Genomic DNA, 21,416 nt, shown 5'->3' on the forward strand with positions numbered 1-21,416 from the left:
ACACATATCGTATTTTTAACATAAAGATATACATCTTATTTTATAACTTTGAATCGGATCAAACAAACAACAATGACAACTCATGAAATTGTGATGATAGCTACTGAAGTTACACGACAATTATAGTGATGATCAAAGGTTGTGATTTTTGACGATTCCAAGCTTCTCATAAAAGCTTATTAGGTATTTTTATTATTTTCATCACAAAACCCCTCCTCTCTATATGTTTTTTTATTCTTCCTATGTTTTGTTGTTCTTCTTCAATGTAAATTTGTAAGGATTCACACAATTGGTGTGGCATTGATGGCAAAGGGAAAGCTTAGAGAAAGGGTAATATTTTTTCTCCACTTTATATTGAATAGGAAGAAAAAATATAAATTTTAACTTATTTTGTAATGTTTTTACATGTAAATAATATGTCAACAAGTGGTCTTTTTTCATGGTTCCCCTTTGATATAATGTTCATTGATATTTGTGAGCAAAAGGGTTATAAAGACGTTTTTTCCTTCGATTTCAAGCTTTTTGATAAATACACTCTTTTTATAGGGTAATGTGTTATTGTCACTAATGATAGCTTGTGTATTTTCCGGATCTTTTTACATGAAGATGTTTACATCAGTAATTGCTTTTAGTTTGAATTTGTGTTTATTCGTTTAATTATGAGATTGAATTCCGCATGAAAAAGAAGAAACAGTTGTATCTCGTAGTATGAAAGTCCAATATGAATTATTTTGGTCACCATTGTTTGTTATGTTATATTATTGTTGACTCTTACTCTTCTTCATTCTTTATATTATCCCGACAAAAATATTTACTTTTTGAATTTTTATATCAACCATTAGTGTCAACATAATACATTTACACAAAATATTCCATACGCCCATATCATATTTTAGTTTGGTAGTTTCCACCATCAATTTCGGGTCAAATCCTGTGATTTCACGACCAACTTAAAAAACCACCAACCTAGATACTTTACACTAAATAATTTCTGATGGAACTTCCATGATGTCTTTTTTTTCATTTCAGATTTATGTTGAGATATAAATTTCCAACTGTGTCATGTTTTTTGTTTTGATTAAAAAATTATGACATCTCTATGTTTATACTTGTATCATGTTAAATGCTGAATGATTATCTTGTGTCATACGTGTGACTTCTAACGTGCTCGCTATTGATTGGGTACACGCCAAAAGTTAGCACTTGGTTGCCCAGATTGAACGAGTGGCTTTTTCAGGACCGACTTCTCACTTTATTTCAATTCTGAGCCCATTGCGATCAAAGAGTGACTGCAGCAAACTCCTCCTAAGTCCTAACCCATATCCCAAGTAAGAGTTTAAGTTTAAATTTAAATTTGATGAATTGTGTTTATTATAGTTTATATGTGGATATATTATGGTTAAAAGTATTGTTCTTAGAGTGTGTTTTGTTTAGATTGGGTCATTCAAATTTATTATATTATTACCTTTTCATTTTATTATATTACTTATCTCTCTATTTATTATCAAAAATTAAAATAAAACAAATATGGATAAAAAAACTGAACGAGACTTCGGATTTCTATCATCTATATCCTGTACGGCTGTACCCTTGAATACAAAACTAAGTGAAATTGTTACCCCAAAAATCTAGATGAAATTGCTTTCTGCAATGTAACAGTAAGAAAAGGGTAATCGCTCTATTGAGAGTGCCATAATGGCTTTAACGGTCCAATAAAAACTTCCAACTTCATAAAATTTTCTATCTGGATGCTGTTACTGACAGCAATCTAAACTATCAGCTACCATTGTACAATGAAGTAAGCTTTCTTAAGCAGAAAGTCAGGAACACTTAGCTAAAGCTTCTAAGTCTTTGAGAGCTTGATCAACGGCATATACTATCATCTTCTTTATCTGCACCATCAAAGATAAACCACCATCACCAAAGTTAGAAAAAGGAAAATATTGTACATTTTCTGCTATGACTTATTTTGAAGCTGACATAAGGACAAAAGATAGAAGTAATTATATTTTAGAAACAAATCACCTCAAGTTTATCTTCTCTAGCCTTGTGATTCTTGGGAAGCTGACGGAACTCATTAGTTAAACGCAGACACTCGTGGACATTTTCTGGGGACACGAAGTCTACAGCAACTTTTGTGCATGACTGTGCAAGGTTTGAATATGGTGATTAGAACAACAGGTACAAGAAAATGGGTTGATAGTAAGGTAATGGAAGATGTGTCAAGACTCAAGAGGTGTTTTACCTTGAGATTCCTAACTTGGTGTGGGCATCCAGCAGGAATAAATACGGCCTCCCCAAGTTTCTGCTCAAAAGTCCAAGGTTCTACACCTGAAAGTCAAAACTCACGTAAATATAACTAAAAATTACACACAATTAGAAAGAGGTATGCAATTCTATGTACTAACCAAACTCCTCCTTCAGCTTCTTCTTGTGCTCCATAGTCAAATAAAAACATTGATCATGAATTGGATGGAAAACCTAACCAATCACGAATATGATTTGAGCATCGAGCATGAAAAACAATGATAAGCAGAAATGTTAACCACTTAACCATTATGATACCTGTTGAACCGGAGAACAATAAGTATGCCTAAATTCTTTTGTGTGCTTTCTTAGATATGTCTCTAACTTTCCAACATCCTCTCTCCGAAAGATATCCCATAGTGCACCACCAGTTTCATTTGTTTCATTTTTGGTAGAGATAGCAGCAGGAAAAGTGGCCACCTCAGACACATCATTTGGAAACATCTTTCCATTGTTATCAATAACCTTATCTTTGAAAGGTAGACCATTCAGGCATTCAGCAACCCTTTCTTGAGAAAGGCATTCTTTTTCATCTTGTGCCTTGTGTGCTTCTTTCAAGGTTGAAATAACAGCTTGCCGTTCATCACTAAATATCACCTCAGCTGTATGAGTCAAAATATTCACCTATGACAATTATTAAACAAAAAGTTAGAATTTAAAATGTCAAGTTTATTTAAATTAACACAATCTAGAATTCTCCTTCAGTTCAAGTTAGAGTTATAGGAAGTTCATCTGTTCAATAAGAGCTGAAATTTTCATGTAGCGCCTCCTTAAACATATATCAAGAAACTAACATTTCTCACCATAAAAAGGCATCTACGGACAGTAGTATAGAAAGTAAACACCTAAAGGAATGCTCATATTCCACAAACAAGCAGTGAAGGATTATTGAAGGAACACATGCATTAGAATCCAATGTAAATCAAAATGTGGATTCTCATAAAGAATGAAGATTGGTAGAAATATATAGCGATAATATTTAGAGGAGATTTGGCTGAGTACTACTTAAGCAACCAAATAGCTGCTTAAAGAAGCATACCGCATCTGACATATCACAGTGAAGCTTTGTTACAGAGTCTCCTCTACCAAGTTCTTCTTTAATCCCATATGCAATATACGTTTTTGGACCCATGTCAGGTTTTAGGACATGCGCTGGCAACTTTACTGCAAGATTGAAAATTCCAGCCCGAGGATCAGTATACTCTTGAAATGGCAAGAAGCGAATAAACTCATCACAATGGCGGGGCAAAAGATCTTCAAATTTGTCAGAAGGGGGCCAGTCTTTCAGCTTGAGCATCTCTGGCCATAAATTTCTATATGTTCTTCCCTCTGTATAACCTTTAAAGAACTTGTGAGTATTAATTTCTACCTGCAAAGGTTTAGAAGGGTGAATGGTAGTCAAACTCCAATATACTGCAGGGAATACAAACTAAAAATATTATAATGAATTAAGAATAAGGAATATAAAGATGGCAGACGCCTGCACAATACGTATGAGAATAAAGACATGATGAATGGCAATGCATATACTACTGTGCATTAGAATATCACAGTTAATATAACATGCTAAAATATTCTTAATCTTTTCAAAAAATTGGAAATTCACAGTCAATACACAGCAGAGAAGGCTTTTGGAAAGTGGAAAACACTACAAATTTGTGCACACATGCTCTAATTTGACGAAATGTTCTAAAAGAGTATCAAAGGGGACAGCTGAACCAAACCTCACAACCAGCTAGGCAATCAATGGCCTTCACTTCTGACATTTTTGAGCTGATTTCTGAAACCGCGTTTTCACATAACACTCTCCACATGACCATTGGCTCCCAGCTCAGACCTGTCCCCTGATTAAGAGCGTCACGAACTATAACAGGCTTGCCATTTGTCCAATGCTTTTGGAAAAGCAACAGCCCATCTTTCAAAATGTCTTTTGACTCTGGACAGTATATGTTATTGTCATTAGTGCCTTCTCTAGAAGCTGCACATCTCATAGAGTTGTAGCCTAATGCTGCTTCTTTCTGCCAGAGAGTTGTATGTTCCGTTTCCCAACTTTTTAGCATACTATGAGCTTTGGCTTCTAAGTTAGATATCCACCCATGTGGAAGGATACGTTTCAGCTCCAATAAAGAACTACCACAGCCCCCCTCTTCCTCTGGTGGACAACTAACACTTCCATTCCGCTTGGCAGTCCACTTAGTTGATAACTCAATAGGACCCTCTGAAGTCCCTAGATCACAAGATACTGGTAGAGGGTCACCACCATGCATATAATCATAGCCCCTGTTCACATATTGGAACTTCATCTCAGTTCGGGGTGCAATAATTCCATTACGTATTTCTTGGCAACAACTTAGGCAGAGTTCATATGAACACTTGGGGCAGCTCCGATGAAGGTCAATGATTGAAGTAGCACAATGATCACTGCTCCAAGACAAAAAATATATAAAAATTAAGATCTTATTGTAGAACATGGAAAGAAGGAAAAAACCATGCTAGTATCTTAAGCAAAGGACACTTACCAGTAGACACGTTCATTGTCACCGCAAAGGCTTTGTCGTATCTCAACCTCACAACATAATTTTCCTGAGAAAAGAGTAATAGTTCGTGATTTCTTCAATTTAACAACACAAAACCTAAAGCTGAAGATTAATACCTTGTATTTTAGCTTCAATCTCTTCCTCTTGACTCTGCTCATGACAAATTTGTTTCACAAATGGAAGTAGTAACTTAACCATATATTTCAGATGTTGAATTTTTTCATAATCAGTGATGTCCCCGTTAGATGTCTGAAAGAAGATATTAAAAAATTAAAAAAAAAGTTAAACGGTATATAATTATAATTCTAATATATGAAAGTAGTGTTCCATTACAGAAATTAATTTAACGATAGACATTATAGGAAATTAAACCTTAATCAGCCCTCTTAAATGCAAGCAACCATTACAATTGCAAATTTTACAACAAAATGGGCAACTCTCCGCAATGTCTTCTATTGTCATGTCAGGATACCTATGTGCAAAAATGAGAAACAGCTTTATTTTTGCAAGTGATCAAGGGAGTATGATAAATTACATGAACAAACACATTAATTAACAGAAACCTAAGGCGTAATTGATTAATCAGATATAAACTATCATACCACTGGTTGATGCATCGCATACAGTACATTTTCGGACATTTAGTACAGGGCACAAAAGCTGTTCTCTCCTTTTTGCACTGGTGGCATAACCGAGGATTTTTCCCAACACCCTGTTAACACAATTCGTTAAGCATCACTTATGTTTGATATAACTTCCACCCCGCCTATAAAAAAATCTGTTAGAAGATCAAGCTTTTAAATTCTTAAATGTAAGAAAAGTTCACCGAGAAAGATAGTCACCATTATGTTATCCGTTGTTCTAGCTCTGCTCCTGGATTTTGTCTTCAAAAGAAAGTGCATTTCTTCATCTTCTTCTGAATTGTCAATCAAGTAATCATCATCTTCAAATTTCCTTTTCATGTTTGAGGCAGAGAGTTTCTTGTTACCATATGTCTGAACGTTTTCAGCCTTTCTCTTGGAAGTTCCAGAAGGTTTTGAGCATCTTGAAAACTCCAGTTTATCATTGACATTTCGATTTGACTTTCCTGGATTTGGAACTGCAACCTCCATTCTAAACGCAAATGAACAGGGAAATAAAGTCAAATAATTGAAAATATCCAATATCATAATATAGATTATTATCACTCATTTAAGTACTCACATGTCAATCTTTTAAACAAGCATATAATACCAATTCCTATCAGATCATAATCACAGCAATGAAACTGAGCCTCAAAGAAACACATGCATAATATAATCCCAGTAAAGAAAACAAGAAGCTCGGAATGATAAGATAACAGATTTAGATGATGGCATGGATTTCAGTAATCCTCCAACCTAGCAATCTATTAGCAAGTTACAATAATTAATTACCATGTCACAGCGCTATATCATGGTTCGTGAATGCAATTTGATTTTTTTAGGGCACTAGTTCCCATCGTAAATACATGTGATAAAGTCAATCATGTTGTAAATTTCAGCAAGAACTAAATATATATTTCCCAAAAAGAAAGAAAAAAACATACATGATCTTTAATCTAGTTCGTTTCAACATTTAAAGTGTGGTTGAAAATCATAATGTCGCAGCGTCAGAGCATATGATTTAAGATCTTTCTCTTCAGGTGAACAAAAAAAACGTAAAGCTAACTGAGTTGAGTCGAGTAAGTGAACACAAATAGCATTGGTTTATTCAAAAACAACTAAAACGACGTTGAAAAAGGAAAACGCTGAGAAGGAACACATAGAATCCAGAATTGAAATCGCATTACGATTACGAAATGAAGATGAACAAGTTGTTGGAAAGAGTATTGCATGCACGGCATAATAATAAGAGAAAAAAATAGCAGAAATTCAGAATTAAAATAGGTAAAGGGAAAAAACGAAAATCAATTGAAATTTAGAACTGACCTGATCATAAAGCAAAAGAACAAAGAGGGCGTGTCTTTCAGTGTTTAAGGTTTGTGTGAGTATGAGAATGAATGAATGATGATATATAGATAGATATATGTGAAAACGAAGATCGAGAAGAAAAATAAAATGAAATAAAATAAAAAGATTATAAAAATGAGAAAAGAGAAAGAAAACAGTGAGCGACGCAGAATAGTAGAAAGATAAGAGTGAATGGTGAAAGTTGTCTTTGCCTCATTGTGAAAAATATACCCAATTTTTATAGCGTTATATAATAATAATAATCTCTAATATAAATCAAACTAAATCTTCCAATTCAAAACCATCTTCCTCTTATAATCCTCCACGTCAATAATTTACTGTGCAATCACCATTTATTTTAAGTTGATTTCAAAATTTAAAATATACAGATATTATTACTCATTCAATTCATAGACATACTCAATTACTTAGGGTAGTTTTGATCTTTATAGAAAACATGTTTTAATCTTCTAAATAAAGTTTTTGATTAATAATATTCTTTTAAGATAAAAACAAATCTGATAAAGTAAATGTATAAATGTCGTTATTATAAATTTGATTAAAAAACTGCAAATGAATTATCACAATGTTATCGAAAGATTTATCTACTGATTAATCATGTACACATTCAAGCAATAAATTTTACTAACTATTATTTTAAAATTATATCATTTGATTTTTTTTCTTAATTAGTTTTTACAATATATATATTTATAATATTGTAGTTGTATTTTCAATAATAACTAATTTATATGGTTTGAATTTCGATTACTTTCCTTTACATGATATTTGACTGTTTAACTTTATTTAACCAAATTGATGCCCATGAACTTAGGTTTATAAATTATGTATAAATAAAAAGAATGATTAATTCCTAGATGGACTGATAGATGAACTTGGGACCACATTTTTTATCTCTTGATATTATGTTATTTTATATATTATGAATTGTGATTAGTCAGAAAAATATTTAATAATTAAATATATTTTTTAACTAATGACAACTCATAAATGTCCTGGACGTTATTAAGGAAGATAAATAGGTATTGAGTATTGTATGCAGTTGTCGCGTATTGGTTTGAAGTACATCTACACGTGTATCTTCCTTCCGTGACACATGCACTGGGAATCGTATACTGTAAGGTCAGCAATTATCCACAAATATGAATATGGCTATGGGGGTTCACTCACTAATTTAGTCAATGTTATTATAATTGGATTTGGACATTAAGTTTAATGCATGCCACTATTTTATTCCAACTTTCACTCCTTTAGCCGTCAGATTAAAATTAACAAAACAAAATAATGTCACGTGGGTCAGATTTGATTATGATAATCCCCTTTTTGATTAAGACTCATTGAGCCCAAAATCAGAAACAGGGTAAAACCCATCTTTTTTTTCATCAATCAAAACCTTGTGTTGTGACAATTATTACTTTTTTTTTGGGGTTTCCTCTTATAAGGTGAATATTGACGACATGCTCAGGAAAAATCCACGTCGGGTAGAAGTACACATGGCAACTTTATTTAGTTAAATTATTACAATAATTCATGATGCTAAATTATTGGTTTAGGCTGATTTAAAAGTTGAAGTATTAAGCTATATATTGGTTTTGAATGCAACACGAGATATAGGTACAATCTTTTCTATAATATTATCAATCTTTATAGTTATAGTAGTAGGATAAAACAAAAGAAAAAATATATACTCACAATCGAATCTAAGTCATGATAAGTTTTTGGATATTTTACACTAGTGCGTGGTACAACAATATCATGCAAATCCTCATACAAAATCAACAATATTATGATAGTGAATTTCATCTGCAGATCACAATCCAAAACAAGAGGAGACCACCTACCCATCTTTTCTCAGGTTATGCATGACTGGTCCGCGATGAAAACATCAATGATATAATTCATTGGTCCATAATTTTATGGCTCCACATGAGGCAAAGAAGGAGATGATGCACCACTGACTCTGCTTGGCAGTGGTGTATTCCTACGGGATTGGCGTTTTGTAGGCACAGTAGCACTCTCAGTTTCCCACTTATGACTGTAGATGTCATCTTCATCGTCATCTTCATCAATGCTAGCCTTAAAAACTGGATGAACATATGCGCTTTGAAGGTAACCTTTCAAGTTCAAATTAGGCTCCGTAGCACGTTCTAACGTATCCTTCATCATTGCTTCCTGCATTAAAATTTACAAAGGCAACATCAAAACTCTCTGACAGAGGAAAAGAGGCTTGCAGATTTAGACCAGCTAAAAATCAGTCTGGTGATAAGAATGTACTAACAAGCTTAAAAACCAGAAACTTGTTCTATAAGTTCAAGCCAATTTTTATAGTCACCATACAACATATACCTAACAAAATATTAATGTGTGTGTATATATGTAAACCTTATATGGTGATAGACTGATAGCTTAACGATTTTAGGGATATCTAACAAATGAGCAGCCAATACTCGAAACTATAACCCCATCATTAATCCATAGTAGTTGCAATGCAACAGCTACTTCAAAGGATTACTAGATATTTGAATGATTATTATTGACATACCTGTAAGGGATATTTAACAAATGCAGATTCAAAACGGCCTTTGCAGTATCTATGGAACCATATTGTCAGTACTGGGAGAGCAATGAGGAATGGAGTTGATGAAGCAGCCTTTTTAGTGGTCAAGAGTCCCAGTAGAATTATCTGTGATACTATCAGTGCCATCACGATACGAAAATGAACATCAGGCCAGAAAGCTGCACTACTCTCGTATTCTTGATTATAAACATTAATTATCTGCAATTGGAAGGCAGGAGTCTTCACTTATATATGGCAACAAAAAGAGGGAATTCAAATTTGGCATATTACAACATAATTTTAACATTCTGGTACCTGATGACGAAACACAACATAGGCCAGGCCGAAGAAAACAATGATGAAAGGAAGAACAGTAGGCGTCACTGCGGCATAGACTAGACCCAGCAAAAAGTACAATTGTATTTGAGGTTCTCCAGTGTTGAAACCAATACTCCCAGGATCCATGGCTTCTTCCCTGTCCTTTTCAGTCTTCACCAAGAAGAAATTCTTCAAGTGATATATGATTAGTGGTTTCAACATCAAAACCTCTGCTGCTATACCGGCCCATCCATCAACCATTATATAAGTAATGAAGAAACTTGCTTTTAGAGGAATAGCAGTGCCAATTGTGACAGGATATCTGCCAAGAACATAACAAAATTCTTGATGATTTTAACATGGCATAAATTATGACTTTAACAGACATATCCAAACATAAAAATGATTCTATTATAATTTATTCTAACAATATTCAACCACAGCTAATTCAACCACACTCAATCCATGTATGACATGCACCGAAAAACACGGAAAATATAATATCAATTAAAAATGTAAATTATTTTGACAATACAAATACTTCTATCATGAATGAATGACATACTCATTGGCTGGTTGATGTATGAAAGTGTCCAGCTGCTGAAATGCTGATCCAGCAAGTATGTTCCCAAGAAATATATTCACAAAATTGAAAAGATAATATCTAGAAGCTGATCTTCTCTCTAGAGATGATATAGATCCAAAGCCTTCAAATTTTGACATGATCATCAATATTGTTGGCAAAAAGATGAGAAAAAGCTTCAATGCAATACCAGGTAGAAAACCTTGAATGAACGACTTAATGAAAGGGCTGCAAAATAAAGTAAGTTTGAATAATTAGTTTTCAGTGATGCATGTGGATGGGATTGTACCTTTGGAGGTCCAACTATGACAGAATGTTAAAAAAAAAAAAAGAGGTCCAAATATGAGAATACACTTACATGCTAATAAGCGGTTTCAGCCATGGTGCTGCTTTCTGGATTCCATCAAGACTTGCGAGAGTTTGTACAAAGGCAATGGGGATCATAAAAAAGAAAGTGAGAAAAAAGAATGCAACAGCAATGATCAACCTCCTGACAGTGAGGGAAACATATGGAATTGCCAAGTTTGGCCAATAGATATCCCGCGGCTCAGGAGCCCACTCAGTCAACCAAATTGTTGGATTATGGGTTTGTTGAGTTTGTGCACAAACTGCAGCACCCCATCGAGTTTTAAATGAAACAAATGCAGCAGGCATGATAGACTTGGTATCATTAGTGACCCTATCCCTCTCTAAAGCTACCTGCAAAAGTTAATAACTTGAATCACTTTAATCATCATGACAATTTCTAAAAACTAAAAAAGTTGTTAACCACAATAAGCCCCATAATTTCTGAAGATATCACCCTGAGTGAAATTAGTGTTAAACAAGTTCCTTTAGCATCCGAAGAAGCAATAATAGGTCACAAAGAAATACCTCCTTGAAAGCATAATAATTCTACAGCTGTTTAAAGATAAAAGATGCTAATAAAAAATTGGATCTATCATAGTCTGGTATATCAATCTCCAAAATTCACATTTGACTCCGGTGTAAAAAAATCATAATTTTCTCAATATATAATTAACAATAAAGAATTTCTATTAACAAAAGTTATATGCATGCACATTGTGGTAAATTTTGTAACAGAAAAAAAATATGGCACTCACTTCTTTTGACAGCTTGTCGATTTCAGTGGTGTGATAATCAACAGCATCCACTTTGTTTCCACAAAGACCAAGAAAACCAGTCTGGTAAAAACCAACAAGGGGGGAGCATTGTGGTAAATCTGAAGATGGGTTTATGATACACTTTTGAAGACATAAAGATTAAACTTAAATACCTTCATTTCAGGTCTTTTTGAAGTTCTTTCAAGTTTATTTTGATAATATACAAGCCAATTTTGCAACTTTTTCTTCTTTTTGACCAACTTTGCTAGTTTGTTTGCATTATAAACAACCTGCGTAGATGTCAAAATATATAGGCTGAGAATACCAGTCTTCCTTCTCAAAGTCCAAAATGAAAGGGAAAATTAATTGGTCTGTGATAGGTCTACTTAATGTCCAAGTTTCATATACATCATTTTAGAATCAATGAGACATTTGATGAATGTAACATTGCGGGAAAGGTGAAACTTTAAAAGTAGAAACCAACCGTAATGCTCTGTAAATTCTTAATATCAGAACCAATGAGGTAATCAATGAATGTAACACTCCAGAGGTATACAGTTGGGACCAACCTGGTGAGTTAGATAGTTATCCGGATGATTGACCAGAAAAAAGTGCTGCACAAGCTCACTTACAGATTCATCAGCATCTGGAGGGATGTTTCTAACAAGCACCTGGAAATAATATATTTTCTATAAGCAACATATATGCATAATAACAGCAAAATTCCTCATTGAAATGGACAATAGAAAATCAACTTCACCGTAAATTGATCGGGACGGCGTTTTGCTCCTGCAAGAAATTGTAATCTCATTGAGGCAACCTTTCCATACTCCTTTAGCAAAACATAGCATGTCCAAAAGGTAAATGCATATGCGACTAGTATGTGTGCCCAAAACCTGCAGTAGAGTACAAAATTTTGAAAGAGCATGAAATTCAGTACCCATTTAAGAAAATCCTATACTCACGATAATTTGTATAATCAAGTAATGATGTGAGTGCACCACAAAAGTAACCTCACAACTTTATTATGCATACCAAAAAAAACCCATTGATATAGAATGGAGAATCAAGTATGTGATGTTTCCTAGAGACATATAGATAAGGATACTGATCGTAAGAATAAAGTCATTAAGATTTAACCACAGAATCTAGATAAGAGATGCAAAGCACTTACTAATTTCACATACAAATAGTTATACACTAGATCTAAATCCACAGTATAGTTAAACCATATATATTAGGTGAATAATACATCTTGGCATGCAGGTACTTTGAATTTGAAAAGAATTTACTACACAGCAGAAGCAGCAGCAAAACTATAATAGCAGTAAATGATGCTTTTGAAACCTTTCAGACCGGCTCTGAACATTTGAAACTGAGAGTTTATCAATGTCACTAGAAGTTATGTTGTTTATAACAGCTCCATCTAGCCCAGTACTTGTCCAGTTCACGGGAACCAGAACCGCCCATGCCAAGAACGCTATAGGAACAAAGATTTTAAGCCTACAGAACAAAAAACAGAAAATATCAGGATTATATTCTCCTTTGTTGATGTGGCATAATGGCAAGCATTGACTCATCTTTCATACCCTATCAAGTAAATTCGCAAGTAAACGACAGAGTCCAATCCGGCATGGTCAATAAGCTCCGGTTCTGGCATCCTAAGTGCAGCTGGCATCCAATTCAGAAACTTTATATATGATCTCCAATCTAAATTGACAAACTTGCTCACAAATAGTCCTCCATGTGCAGGATCTGTTCTCAAACCTTTCAGGTACCATTTCGGGAAGTACACTCGATCGTTAAAAGGTTGAAGCCTCAAAATAGCAAATGCCACAAAGAAAACAAATGCACTCAAAATGTTTATGGCAGCTGCAAGCCCAATATCCGAAAGTGTAGCCATTTCTTAAATTCTATAGAAAAGTGCACGTCTTCCTGTTAAGCAGTTGACAAAAATAGATAGAGGAAACGGGTTAGTTTGATGAAGAAACTGTTGGTGAAAATATGACAACATGATGCCACGACAATAGAGTTTGTATCTTATCTCATAGTTCAAGAAATGTAATCATAGGTTGAATTAAGAAGCTTTTATCTGTTTCATTAAAAAAACACCCTTAAGAAATGCAACTATAATGTTGATTTACATTATATTACCCTTTTTAGTCATTAATTGCTTTTACTACTTACTTAAATCATGATACTATTAAGCAAGAGTAAATATGAGGGGGGAAATTGATGTAGTCTTAAGTTTGTAAAGATGAAATATAAGTAGGAATAAGAAGGAAAGGAATAACATTTACATGAATTAAAGAAGAAGAAGCAATATCTGTTTCCAACATAGAATTGCATGTTAATCCATAAAGAGAAAAAAAAGAGTAAAGGAGGGAAAGGATGATACTTAGTGTGTGTGAGTTCTATTGAGGGGAATCTAGTTAATTGGGAGAGAAGTGAAGATCCGAAGTTGAATGAGAGGAAGTTGTTGGAAAGAGGAGGAAGCAACTAGAAGATTCCAAATTCCTATTGTATACACCAACTAACTCATAACTTATATGGAACACATAAGAAGGAGAAACAGAGAGATTCAAAGAGAGACACTGCTCATTCTTACATGTTTAAGCTACCCATCAACAAAAAGGAGCTTTTACCTCTCTCTACTAACTCTATTGCTTAATATCTCATCAACTATAATGTTTTTTTCAGAACTGCATCTCTATATATCAAATAATATACTAAGGTTAAGGTAACAGATTCAAATAATTTGTTTTATTGTACAAAAAAGTTGTTCAATTTAGATCATTTTTCATTAAAGTATATACAATCTTATTTATAAAACTCCCGGAAGAGATATGGGAGGTTGTTTTAGGAATTCTATACAAAGCATTCTTTTCTAAATAAGGTCATGTTTTATAAGGTCCAATTTATTGAGAGATCCATTAGATTATCATAAATTGTTGAAGGTATATGTAGAATAAATAAATTTATCACTGAAAATATTGGTATTATCAAATGTAAGTTTTATTTAATAAACTACATATAATTAATTAGTTAATAAAGAATAATATTAAGAGAGTGATAATTGAAAGCGTGTGTCGGCACGTCCAACGGTGGCAGTCAACGGCTAGTTTTACATAGCGGAATAGTGGGAAATGTAACATGGAAGAAAGAGGATTAGGTTGTTGGGGGTACTTACTTCAACTTCAAGAGACGGCGTTAGAGAGAAGAACCATGGACATGGATAGATACATGTACCTGCATCTTATCCATTACTCCACTATTTTTTATATTTAAGATTAGAAAATATGTAAGTGATGGATGAAGTACCAACTTTCAGAAAATATTAAATGCTACCACATCAATAATTTCGACCACACACATTATTACCTATGCATTATCCATTATTCCCATTAATTTCCATCATTGTACAGATTTGGGTAATTTTCTCAACGGTACTTTGTATTTAATGCTTTTTATGCTTTAAGTATATAAGAGAGGAAGGAAAATACACCACCAAAACTGAGATATTTGCATATCAATTTCGACTTTTTTATTTTCTACTTGAGGGTTGCCATAATGTTCATATCGGTGAAAAAAGTAATCACTGCATAGTAAATAGTAATTCAGTCTCTTTTGCTTTTGACTGAACTGTATTGTAGGTAAACACCAAAAGCTTGATATTGTTAATAAGAATTTTCTATGTGTTCATGACCAACCGTTAAGAATTATATAAAATAGTTTCCATATGAAAATCAAGCATGTTATTTCTTTCGGTTCTATGAAACATGTGCTCATTAGCACATAACAATAATAATAATAAACTGCGTAACGTGCATGGTTGGTTCACTTAGTTGTGTCCAACTTATATATGATTGTTGGGAACATAATGCAAATTGTCAAAGTTGAACAATTTAACTGTTTGTCTTTCCATTTAAATCCTTAGATAATGTTTCATTTCAATCTTATGACTCATCATCATCAGCCTACCATTAGGATTTGAGCTTGACAAGTAAGATTCGGTCCACTCAACTGTGTCGATAATGATCAGAAATTAGGTATAACACCCCCTCTAATCTTGACATGCGACTCGTTGGGTCCATAAATTTACTGAGTATACCACCCGAACTCATAACCTCATAAACTTATAGTCATGAATTCCATTGAGACACTACCATTAAATTACAGTAGCCTAAATATGAAAAATGATAACAACTATAAGACATAATTGAGTTAGTATTTATAACACAAGAAAACTCTCATACACATAAAATTCCAAGTTGTGCTACTTGAGCAGTATACACTCACATTGTGCTATAGACAAAAGTAGACCAAATCCACAATAATGTTAATAGTCTATATTGACAAAATTGTATATGTTCGAATGCATATCACTCCACATTCTTATAAATAGAGGAAGCTACTTATATGAAAAATATTCTCATTATTACTTTACTTTTCATCTTTAAGATCATACTGACTTAAGTAATAATGTATATTTTCAAGTATCAAGTGTCTAAAATTAGTTTTCATTAGGATTCAACAAAAAAAAAAATAGTTTGTGACCAATATCTTTCACAACTAAGAACAAAATACAATACCCTAAAAAATTAATTTTAAATGAATATCGAAACTAATCCACGTTAAAATTGAGTCAGTTTAACCGATTTATGATTAAAATATGCAAGACTAAATTTTATTTGAATTAGTAACTTTGAATGATTCATTGAATCTAATATGCGAAATGGGTGGCAAAGGCCACGATGAAGAAGATTTTATCCAATGGCATAATCTTAACTAAGATTTTAAACAGTCAATAACGAAACTACAAAAGGGTAGCTTAAATTTACACATCCAGTTATTTATACATTTATTTTGCAAAAACATGAGTCTAATAATTGATGTTACAAAAAGTAAAGCAGAAAAGTAATTAATCGTTGTCCTAATAAAAAGCTATCGTTCATGATGAATCAACACTATAATTTCAATAATTTAGGAATGGGCTAAGTTATTTAACTTTACGCTAATGTTAACATCATGAGTTGAAATTAAAATAGTAGTGATATGGGTCTAGCCCACTTGAAATTTCTGGTATGAGCTATTTGGGTGTAGCCCAAGTTGATATTGCGTTGTATATTTGTATGAAGAGATTGAAATGTATATATATATATATATGAGATTTAAGCACATGACATGAGTGATGAGTTTAGGGAAGATGGAAGATGGATCTGAAGGCATGATGGTGATGATGATGATGCCTCGCTCCAACAACTCATTCCACGCTCTCTCCATTTCACCCAAGGTGGGACCCACTCGATTCTCCACCTCTCGCTCCAAATTCAACAAGCCATGGTTTCGAAGGAAACGTACCAAAGTGGTTATGGCGGTTATTGCGTTGTTCTCTTTATTCTTTCTTTTCAATTGGTTTATGCTTCTTCGCTTACAGCACCATCCTCTTCCTCAACCCGCTACTTCTTCTCTTCCACTCTCGCTTCAGGTCTCTCTCTCTCTCTCTCTCTTCCATTTATTAATTACCATTTTTATTTGTATTTTTCTATAATTATCACTTCAGTTAGACACATACAAGCCTGCACGAATCTTGCTTGTGTTATCGCTAGATATTACGCTTCTATTTTTTTATCTAATATTTATTGCTTTTCCTCTTATATCTCCTTGTTCATTGAAGAGTTAAGAGAGTAAAGAAAATTAATAGCTATTGTCCTTGGTCCGTGTAGTTAGTTAATCACGTCTATGAATAAGGAAAAGCTTATAAATTAGGTTATTGAATCAGAACTGTTTGGTAACATTAGCTCACAACCTATCTTATAAGTCATTAGCTGTCTCAAGCAGCTTATCTAACATGACCTTATTAACTCAACCTCAACTTATTGAAATAACTTATTTTCAGTTTAATAAGCTACACGAGTGGTGCTACCAAACACACTCTGTCATTCATTTATCGACTATTAAACTATTTTTATCATTAACGATGATGAACAGTTAACTGTTTTTGATTGCATGCCACTCAGAATGATTTCCAATGTTTACATTTCCCCTGAAAACTGTGTTCTAGAATCCTTATTAGTTAGTTATATGTGATTATAACTATAACTCTATAAGTATATATAATATACTATTTTTAACTAATATGGCTTGGCTTACTTTTCTTGACCTCTGTATGAGACTGTTGAGCTTTCATTTCATTCCTTTTCTGTTATTTACAGGGAAAAGGGAGCAAGTCTGGAAATGGGAAGAAACCACACAAGGGAACTTATGAAAGGTTGTTGGCCTTGGCTGCTCATGCTTTGGCAGAGGTATAAGGATCTGTTGTTAAATTGTAGATATTGGCCATCAAGTTCTTGAATCATTTCCAATTTTCGGTAGAGCAAAACTACTCTTAAGAGAAATGATTTTAGTAACACTGACTTGGTGTGTCGTATGGGACAGAATAGACGTGAACCAAAAGACCTGTGGCAGGAACCCTTGGCTCCTGCGTCTGCTTGGAGACCTTGCGCAGATCAGCGTAATTGGGAACCTAATGGTATCCATGTCTTATATTTAACAATTTTTATATTATGTCCGTTTAAGAGTATGACCAAGTAGTCCATATGCTGATGGATACTCACATTATGCTCTCTTCTACTATACTCCAATAGAGGGAAAGAATGGATACATTTTGGTTACTGCAAATGGTGGGATCAATCAACAACGAGTAGCTGTAAGTGTTTTTCATGGACTGTTATGTTTTTTTTGTTTACTGCTTATGAATTAATTTAGTTTTGATTGATTTTAGAGGAGAAAAGCTTAAGCTTTGGGGTGTCATATATGTTAATTTTTGTTTGCAACAGATTTGCAATGCTGTCGTGGTGGCAAGATTACTCAATTCAACTTTAGCTATTCCCAAATTTATGTACAGTAGTGTGTGGAGAGATGTGAGGTAATGCCCTGTCTATCTCTGTTGTGCTTTCCTCTTCCACCTTTTCTTCCTTCTAAATGAAGTTTTTCTCTGTTTTGTTTTCCTTATGTCTACTTCATTTTGGGAAAAACCAAATATTTAGTTGCTGAACCAAATGCTCAGGTCATTAGTGGGATGTTGTAATATGCCTGTGAAATTTATTCTGATTGTTGTAGAAGAATTAAGCCTGTAATTTAAATATGGGCTATTTGTTTTATGAATACTTTTTTCGGAGTCTCTTATGATGTTTGTGACTTTGTGAAAATAGTTTATGATTGCTTTAGATGGAAAAGTGACAATATCAAATTGTATAATTTCATAGTCAATTCAGCAATATCTATCAGGAGGAGCATTTTATTAACTCCTTGACTCCTGATATTCGGATAGTGAGGGAACTTCCTAAGGAACTACAATCTTTGGACTTGGAGGCAATTGGTAGTGTTGTAAGTCACCCACAACCCCCTCAAGTAACTATGTAAACTCAAATATATTAGTTATACTTTTATTTAATTGTTTGAATGCTTTCCCAGGTGACCGATGTTGACATGGAGAAGGAGGCCAAGCCAAGTTATTACTTGAAACACATCCTACCTATTATTCTTAAAAATCAAGTTGTTCACTTTTATGGATTTGGGAATCGCTTGGCATTTGATCCAATTCCATTTGAGCTTCAGGTAAATGTTCTTTGATGAAAAGACATAATAATTTATGAGTTTCTTGCAGAAGCTCTTCTATTACCGCCTCAATCTTATGCTCTTCCTAATTGTGGTTCGTCGTCCAGAGACTTCGTTGCAGATGTAATTTTCATGCCCTGCAATTTGTTCCCAGAATACAAGAAACTGGTGCTTTACTTCTTAAAAGGTTGCGTGAAAATGCAAATCTTACTGGATCATTAGACCGTTATCTTGTTGGTCCATTCGTGGATTCAATTAAGGAGGAAAGTGGAAATCATGCCAAGAAAGCATCCAAATACCTGTCTTTACATCTCAGATTTGAGATTGACATGGTAGCTCATTCTTTATGCGAATTTGGGGGAGGTGAAGAAGAGAGGAAAGAATTGGAAGCATATCGCCAAATCCATTTCCCTGCACTGGCATTGTTGGAGAAGACTACAAAGTATGCATCATTTTCTTTCCATATGAAATTCTTCCCCCTTATCTTCTTCATAAACATATTTATCTTCTTTTACACATGTCAATGTTAATTTTTTGAAAGGAAGAGCTTTATTATTTACATACTTAGACTTACAATAATTTGAATCTTTCTTGCAGGTTACCTCCCCCTTCAGAGCTCAGGTCTGAAGGCCTATGTCCTTTGACACCTGAAGAAGCGGTCCTTATGCTTGCTGCACTTGGTTTTAACCGCAAGACACATATATTTGTTGCTGGTTCCAATTTGTATGGAGGCCGTTCAAAGCTGGTTGCTTTGACTAGCTTGTACCCGAAATTGGTCACCAAAGAGAACTTGCTTTCTTCGGCTGAACTTGAACCATTTGCTAACTATTCATCTCAGGTTAGTTGCTATTGTCATTGTTGTTTCCTTTATGCTGAAATGTTACAAATCTAATTCATGAAGTTCTTTATTACAAGAAATTTTGTTCTGTACATGCTTCATTGCTTTTCATTCTTTATGCTGGTGCTCAAACTTACTCTGCCTGTTTGCTTCTCATCATGATCATGATAACTGAAAAAGAATAATGAATCTGTTTTGGTTCTACTGTTATTTTCTTAATGAATTACCATATACTGTTTCTATTGTAGTTAGCAGCTCTGGACTTCATTGGCTGCACTGCTTCTGATGCATTTGCCATGACTGATTCTGGAAGTCAGCTTTCATCTTTGGTGTCTGGATATCGAATATATTATGGCGAAGGAAGAATGCCAACAATACGTCCAAATAAACGCAGGCTTGCTAGTATATTCACGAAGAACAATACCATTGAATGGCGTGTTTTTGAACAGAGAATGAGAAAAGCAGTTAGACAAACTAAACATGTACAGACAAGACCTAAGGCAAGGAGTGTTTACAGATATCCTAGGTCCAAAGAATGTATGTGCAGGACAGATTAATTAATTTATTTTAGCTTTGACTATAATTGCCCATTGTAATTGTAATTGGTGACATTTTTTGTTCATCTTTCCCACTCTTTTTTTATTCTGGCTAGTTACAGGTCATTTTTATCTACACTCATCAGCACCTTGCATGGGATTCTAATCTATAGAAGCTAAAATCCTACAATAGATAGTATGGAAATCCTGCTATCCTAGGGTTGCTAGGAAAGAACAATTATGAATCTGGTTGGTGGAATTCCTCCCTGTATGCATTTCTGGGTCACAATGTTTCAGACATAGTACACTTTAAAAGGAATTCATCCTGTAATTTAGAGCTCCGGTGGTCTAGACTTAAAAGAATAAAGTAAGGATAGCTTTCTTGAAATACTGCAAACCAAGCATGAATTTCATGTTGATATACTTACGAGACTTTTTCGGACAATTTTAGGAGTTTGAACTCTCTCACTCATATTTCATGTCTTGCAATGAAACCAACTAAATCAACTCTTGAGTATATTTGATGAGTCTTTGTTATAGATGAATTATCATTGAAGAACAATTTGATGAGTCTTTATTATCTACTGGCACTAGACGCGTGATGATTGATACATGAGACATATCATAAGGAGTTTCAAGCAATTTGTTCAATCAATAACATGATCAGCAAGGAGCACACTGGTTTCTTCTCAGAGAGTATGAGATATAAAAAAATTCCACTTCTTATTGAATGTGGATCCATGAGCCTAGGTCACCCTCAACCGTCCAATCTTAGTAATATTATCCACGCCATCAAGCATGGATCGTTATTAGAGATACAACCCACCACACATCATCGTTTCCATGGTCATTTCTTTGATTAGCAAATCAATTGTTCCTATTTTTTTCCTCACAGGAAGTATGATTTTTGTTTTTTTATATAAAAGTTTATAGTGATTTTGGCAAATGCTTAAACAACAAAAAGTGCAGGTGAAGTGTAAATTTTCTTCACTTTGAACTGGGTGGAGATTATATTTATGTGAACTT

The 21,416-nt window shown here is 33.9% G+C and overlaps 3 protein-coding genes across 8 annotated transcripts; 1 reads left to right on the top strand and 2 right to left on the bottom strand.

Moving 5' to 3' along the window:
- LOC109362924 (lysine-specific demethylase JMJ25-like) lies at nucleotides 1,536-6,918 on the bottom strand. Of its 2 annotated transcripts, XR_002109458.1 has the most exons (14): nucleotides 6,794-6,918; nucleotides 5,687-5,957; nucleotides 5,447-5,556; nucleotides 5,217-5,316; nucleotides 4,961-5,093; nucleotides 4,827-4,890; nucleotides 4,032-4,728; nucleotides 3,347-3,676; nucleotides 2,566-2,931; nucleotides 2,409-2,481; nucleotides 2,246-2,331; nucleotides 2,026-2,145; nucleotides 1,739-1,892; nucleotides 1,536-1,674 (listed from the first exon to the last, which is right to left on the bottom strand). XR_002109458.1 is itself a non-coding variant. In XM_019609020.1 (13 exons), the coding sequence occupies exons 1-13, from the start codon at nucleotides 6,799-6,801 to the stop codon at nucleotides 1,821-1,823; spliced, it is 2,430 nt and encodes an 809-aa protein (XP_019464565.1). In that variant the 5' UTR covers nucleotides 6,802-6,918; the 3' UTR covers nucleotides 1,536-1,820. The 2 variants fall into 2 exon arrangements, 1 of the variants encoding a protein (XP_019464565.1); XM_019609020.1 differs by having other exon boundaries at nucleotides 1,536-1,892.
- On the bottom strand, nucleotides 8,500-14,012 carry LOC109362282 (calcium permeable stress-gated cation channel 1-like). Of its 4 annotated transcripts, none has more exons than XM_019607970.1 (13): nucleotides 13,838-14,012; nucleotides 13,795-13,802; nucleotides 12,986-13,331; nucleotides 12,744-12,899; nucleotides 12,157-12,292; nucleotides 11,966-12,067; nucleotides 11,570-11,686; nucleotides 11,397-11,477; nucleotides 10,652-10,992; nucleotides 10,276-10,521; nucleotides 9,708-10,032; nucleotides 9,378-9,611; nucleotides 8,500-9,007 (listed from the first exon to the last, which is right to left on the bottom strand). In XM_019607970.1, exons 3-13 carry the CDS (start codon nucleotides 13,297-13,299, stop codon nucleotides 8,750-8,752), a joined length of 2,310 nt encoding a protein of 769 aa, XP_019463515.1. In that variant the 5' UTR covers nucleotides 13,300-13,331; nucleotides 13,795-13,802; nucleotides 13,838-14,012; the 3' UTR covers nucleotides 8,500-8,749. The 4 variants fall into 4 exon arrangements, with proteins under 4 accessions (XP_019463515.1, XP_019463514.1, XP_019463513.1 ...); XM_019607969.1 differs by having other exon boundaries at nucleotides 13,795-13,803; nucleotides 13,834-14,012; XM_019607968.1 differs by having other exon boundaries at nucleotides 13,795-14,012.
- LOC109362284 (uncharacterized protein At1g04910) lies at nucleotides 16,593-20,532 on the top strand. 2 transcript variants are annotated; one of them, XM_019607971.1, is made up of 10 exons: nucleotides 16,593-16,884; nucleotides 17,612-17,701; nucleotides 17,835-17,928; nucleotides 18,044-18,105; nucleotides 18,236-18,324; nucleotides 18,665-18,785; nucleotides 18,873-19,016; nucleotides 19,124-19,458; nucleotides 19,614-19,854; nucleotides 20,103-20,532. In XM_019607971.1, exons 1-10 carry the CDS (start codon nucleotides 16,603-16,605, stop codon nucleotides 20,409-20,411), a joined length of 1,767 nt encoding a protein of 588 aa, XP_019463516.1. In that variant the 5' UTR covers nucleotides 16,593-16,602; the 3' UTR covers nucleotides 20,412-20,532. The 2 variants fall into 2 exon arrangements, with proteins under 2 accessions (XP_019463516.1, XP_019463517.1); XM_019607972.1 differs by lacking the exon at nucleotides 16,593-16,884 and having other exon boundaries at nucleotides 17,560-17,701; nucleotides 17,840-17,928.

The sequence above is a fragment of the Lupinus angustifolius genome, chromosome LG12, assembly GCF_001865875.1.
Source record: "Lupinus angustifolius cultivar Tanjil chromosome LG12, LupAngTanjil_v1.0, whole genome shotgun sequence".
Classification (NCBI taxonomy): domain Eukaryota; kingdom Viridiplantae; phylum Streptophyta; class Magnoliopsida; order Fabales; family Fabaceae; genus Lupinus; species Lupinus angustifolius.

What these genes read in the sequence shown, in the direction of transcription:
- LOC109362284 (XM_019607971.1), top strand. Translation starts at nt 16,603, where the DNA reads ATGGAAGATGGATCTGAAGGCATGATGGTGATGATGATGATGCCTCGC. An exon ending in CTCTTCCACTCTCGCTTCAG is followed by an intron (nt 16,885 to 17,611) that starts GTCTCTCTCTCT and finishes TGTTATTTACAG; the next exon opens with GGAAAAGGGAGCAAGTCTGG. An exon ending in TCAATCAACAACGAGTAGCT is followed by an intron (nt 18,106 to 18,235) that starts GTAAGTGTTTTT and finishes TGTTTGCAACAG; the next exon opens with ATTTGCAATGCTGTCGTGGT.
- LOC109362924 (XM_019609020.1), bottom strand. An exon ending in ACTGTGATATGTCAGATGCG is followed by an intron (nt 2,932 to 3,346) that starts GTATGCTTCTTT and finishes TAATTGTCATAG; the next exon opens with GTGAATATTTTGACTCATAC. An exon ending in ACCAAGTTAGGAATCTCAAG is followed by an intron (nt 2,146 to 2,245) that starts GTAAAACACCTC and finishes AACCTTGCACAG; the next exon opens with TCATGCACAAAAGTTGCTGT.
- LOC109362282 (XM_019607970.1), bottom strand. Translation starts at nt 13,299, where the DNA reads ATGGCTACACTTTCGGATATTGGGCTTGCAGCTGCCATAAACATTTTG. An exon ending in GTTCAGAGCCGGTCTGAAAG is followed by an intron (nt 12,293 to 12,743) that starts GTTTCAAAAGCA and finishes ACTCTACTGCAG; the next exon opens with GTTTTGGGCACACATACTAG. An exon ending in TTGTTAAATATCCCTTACAG is followed by an intron (nt 9,008 to 9,377) that starts GTATGTCAATAA and finishes ATTTTAATGCAG; the next exon opens with GAAGCAATGATGAAGGATAC.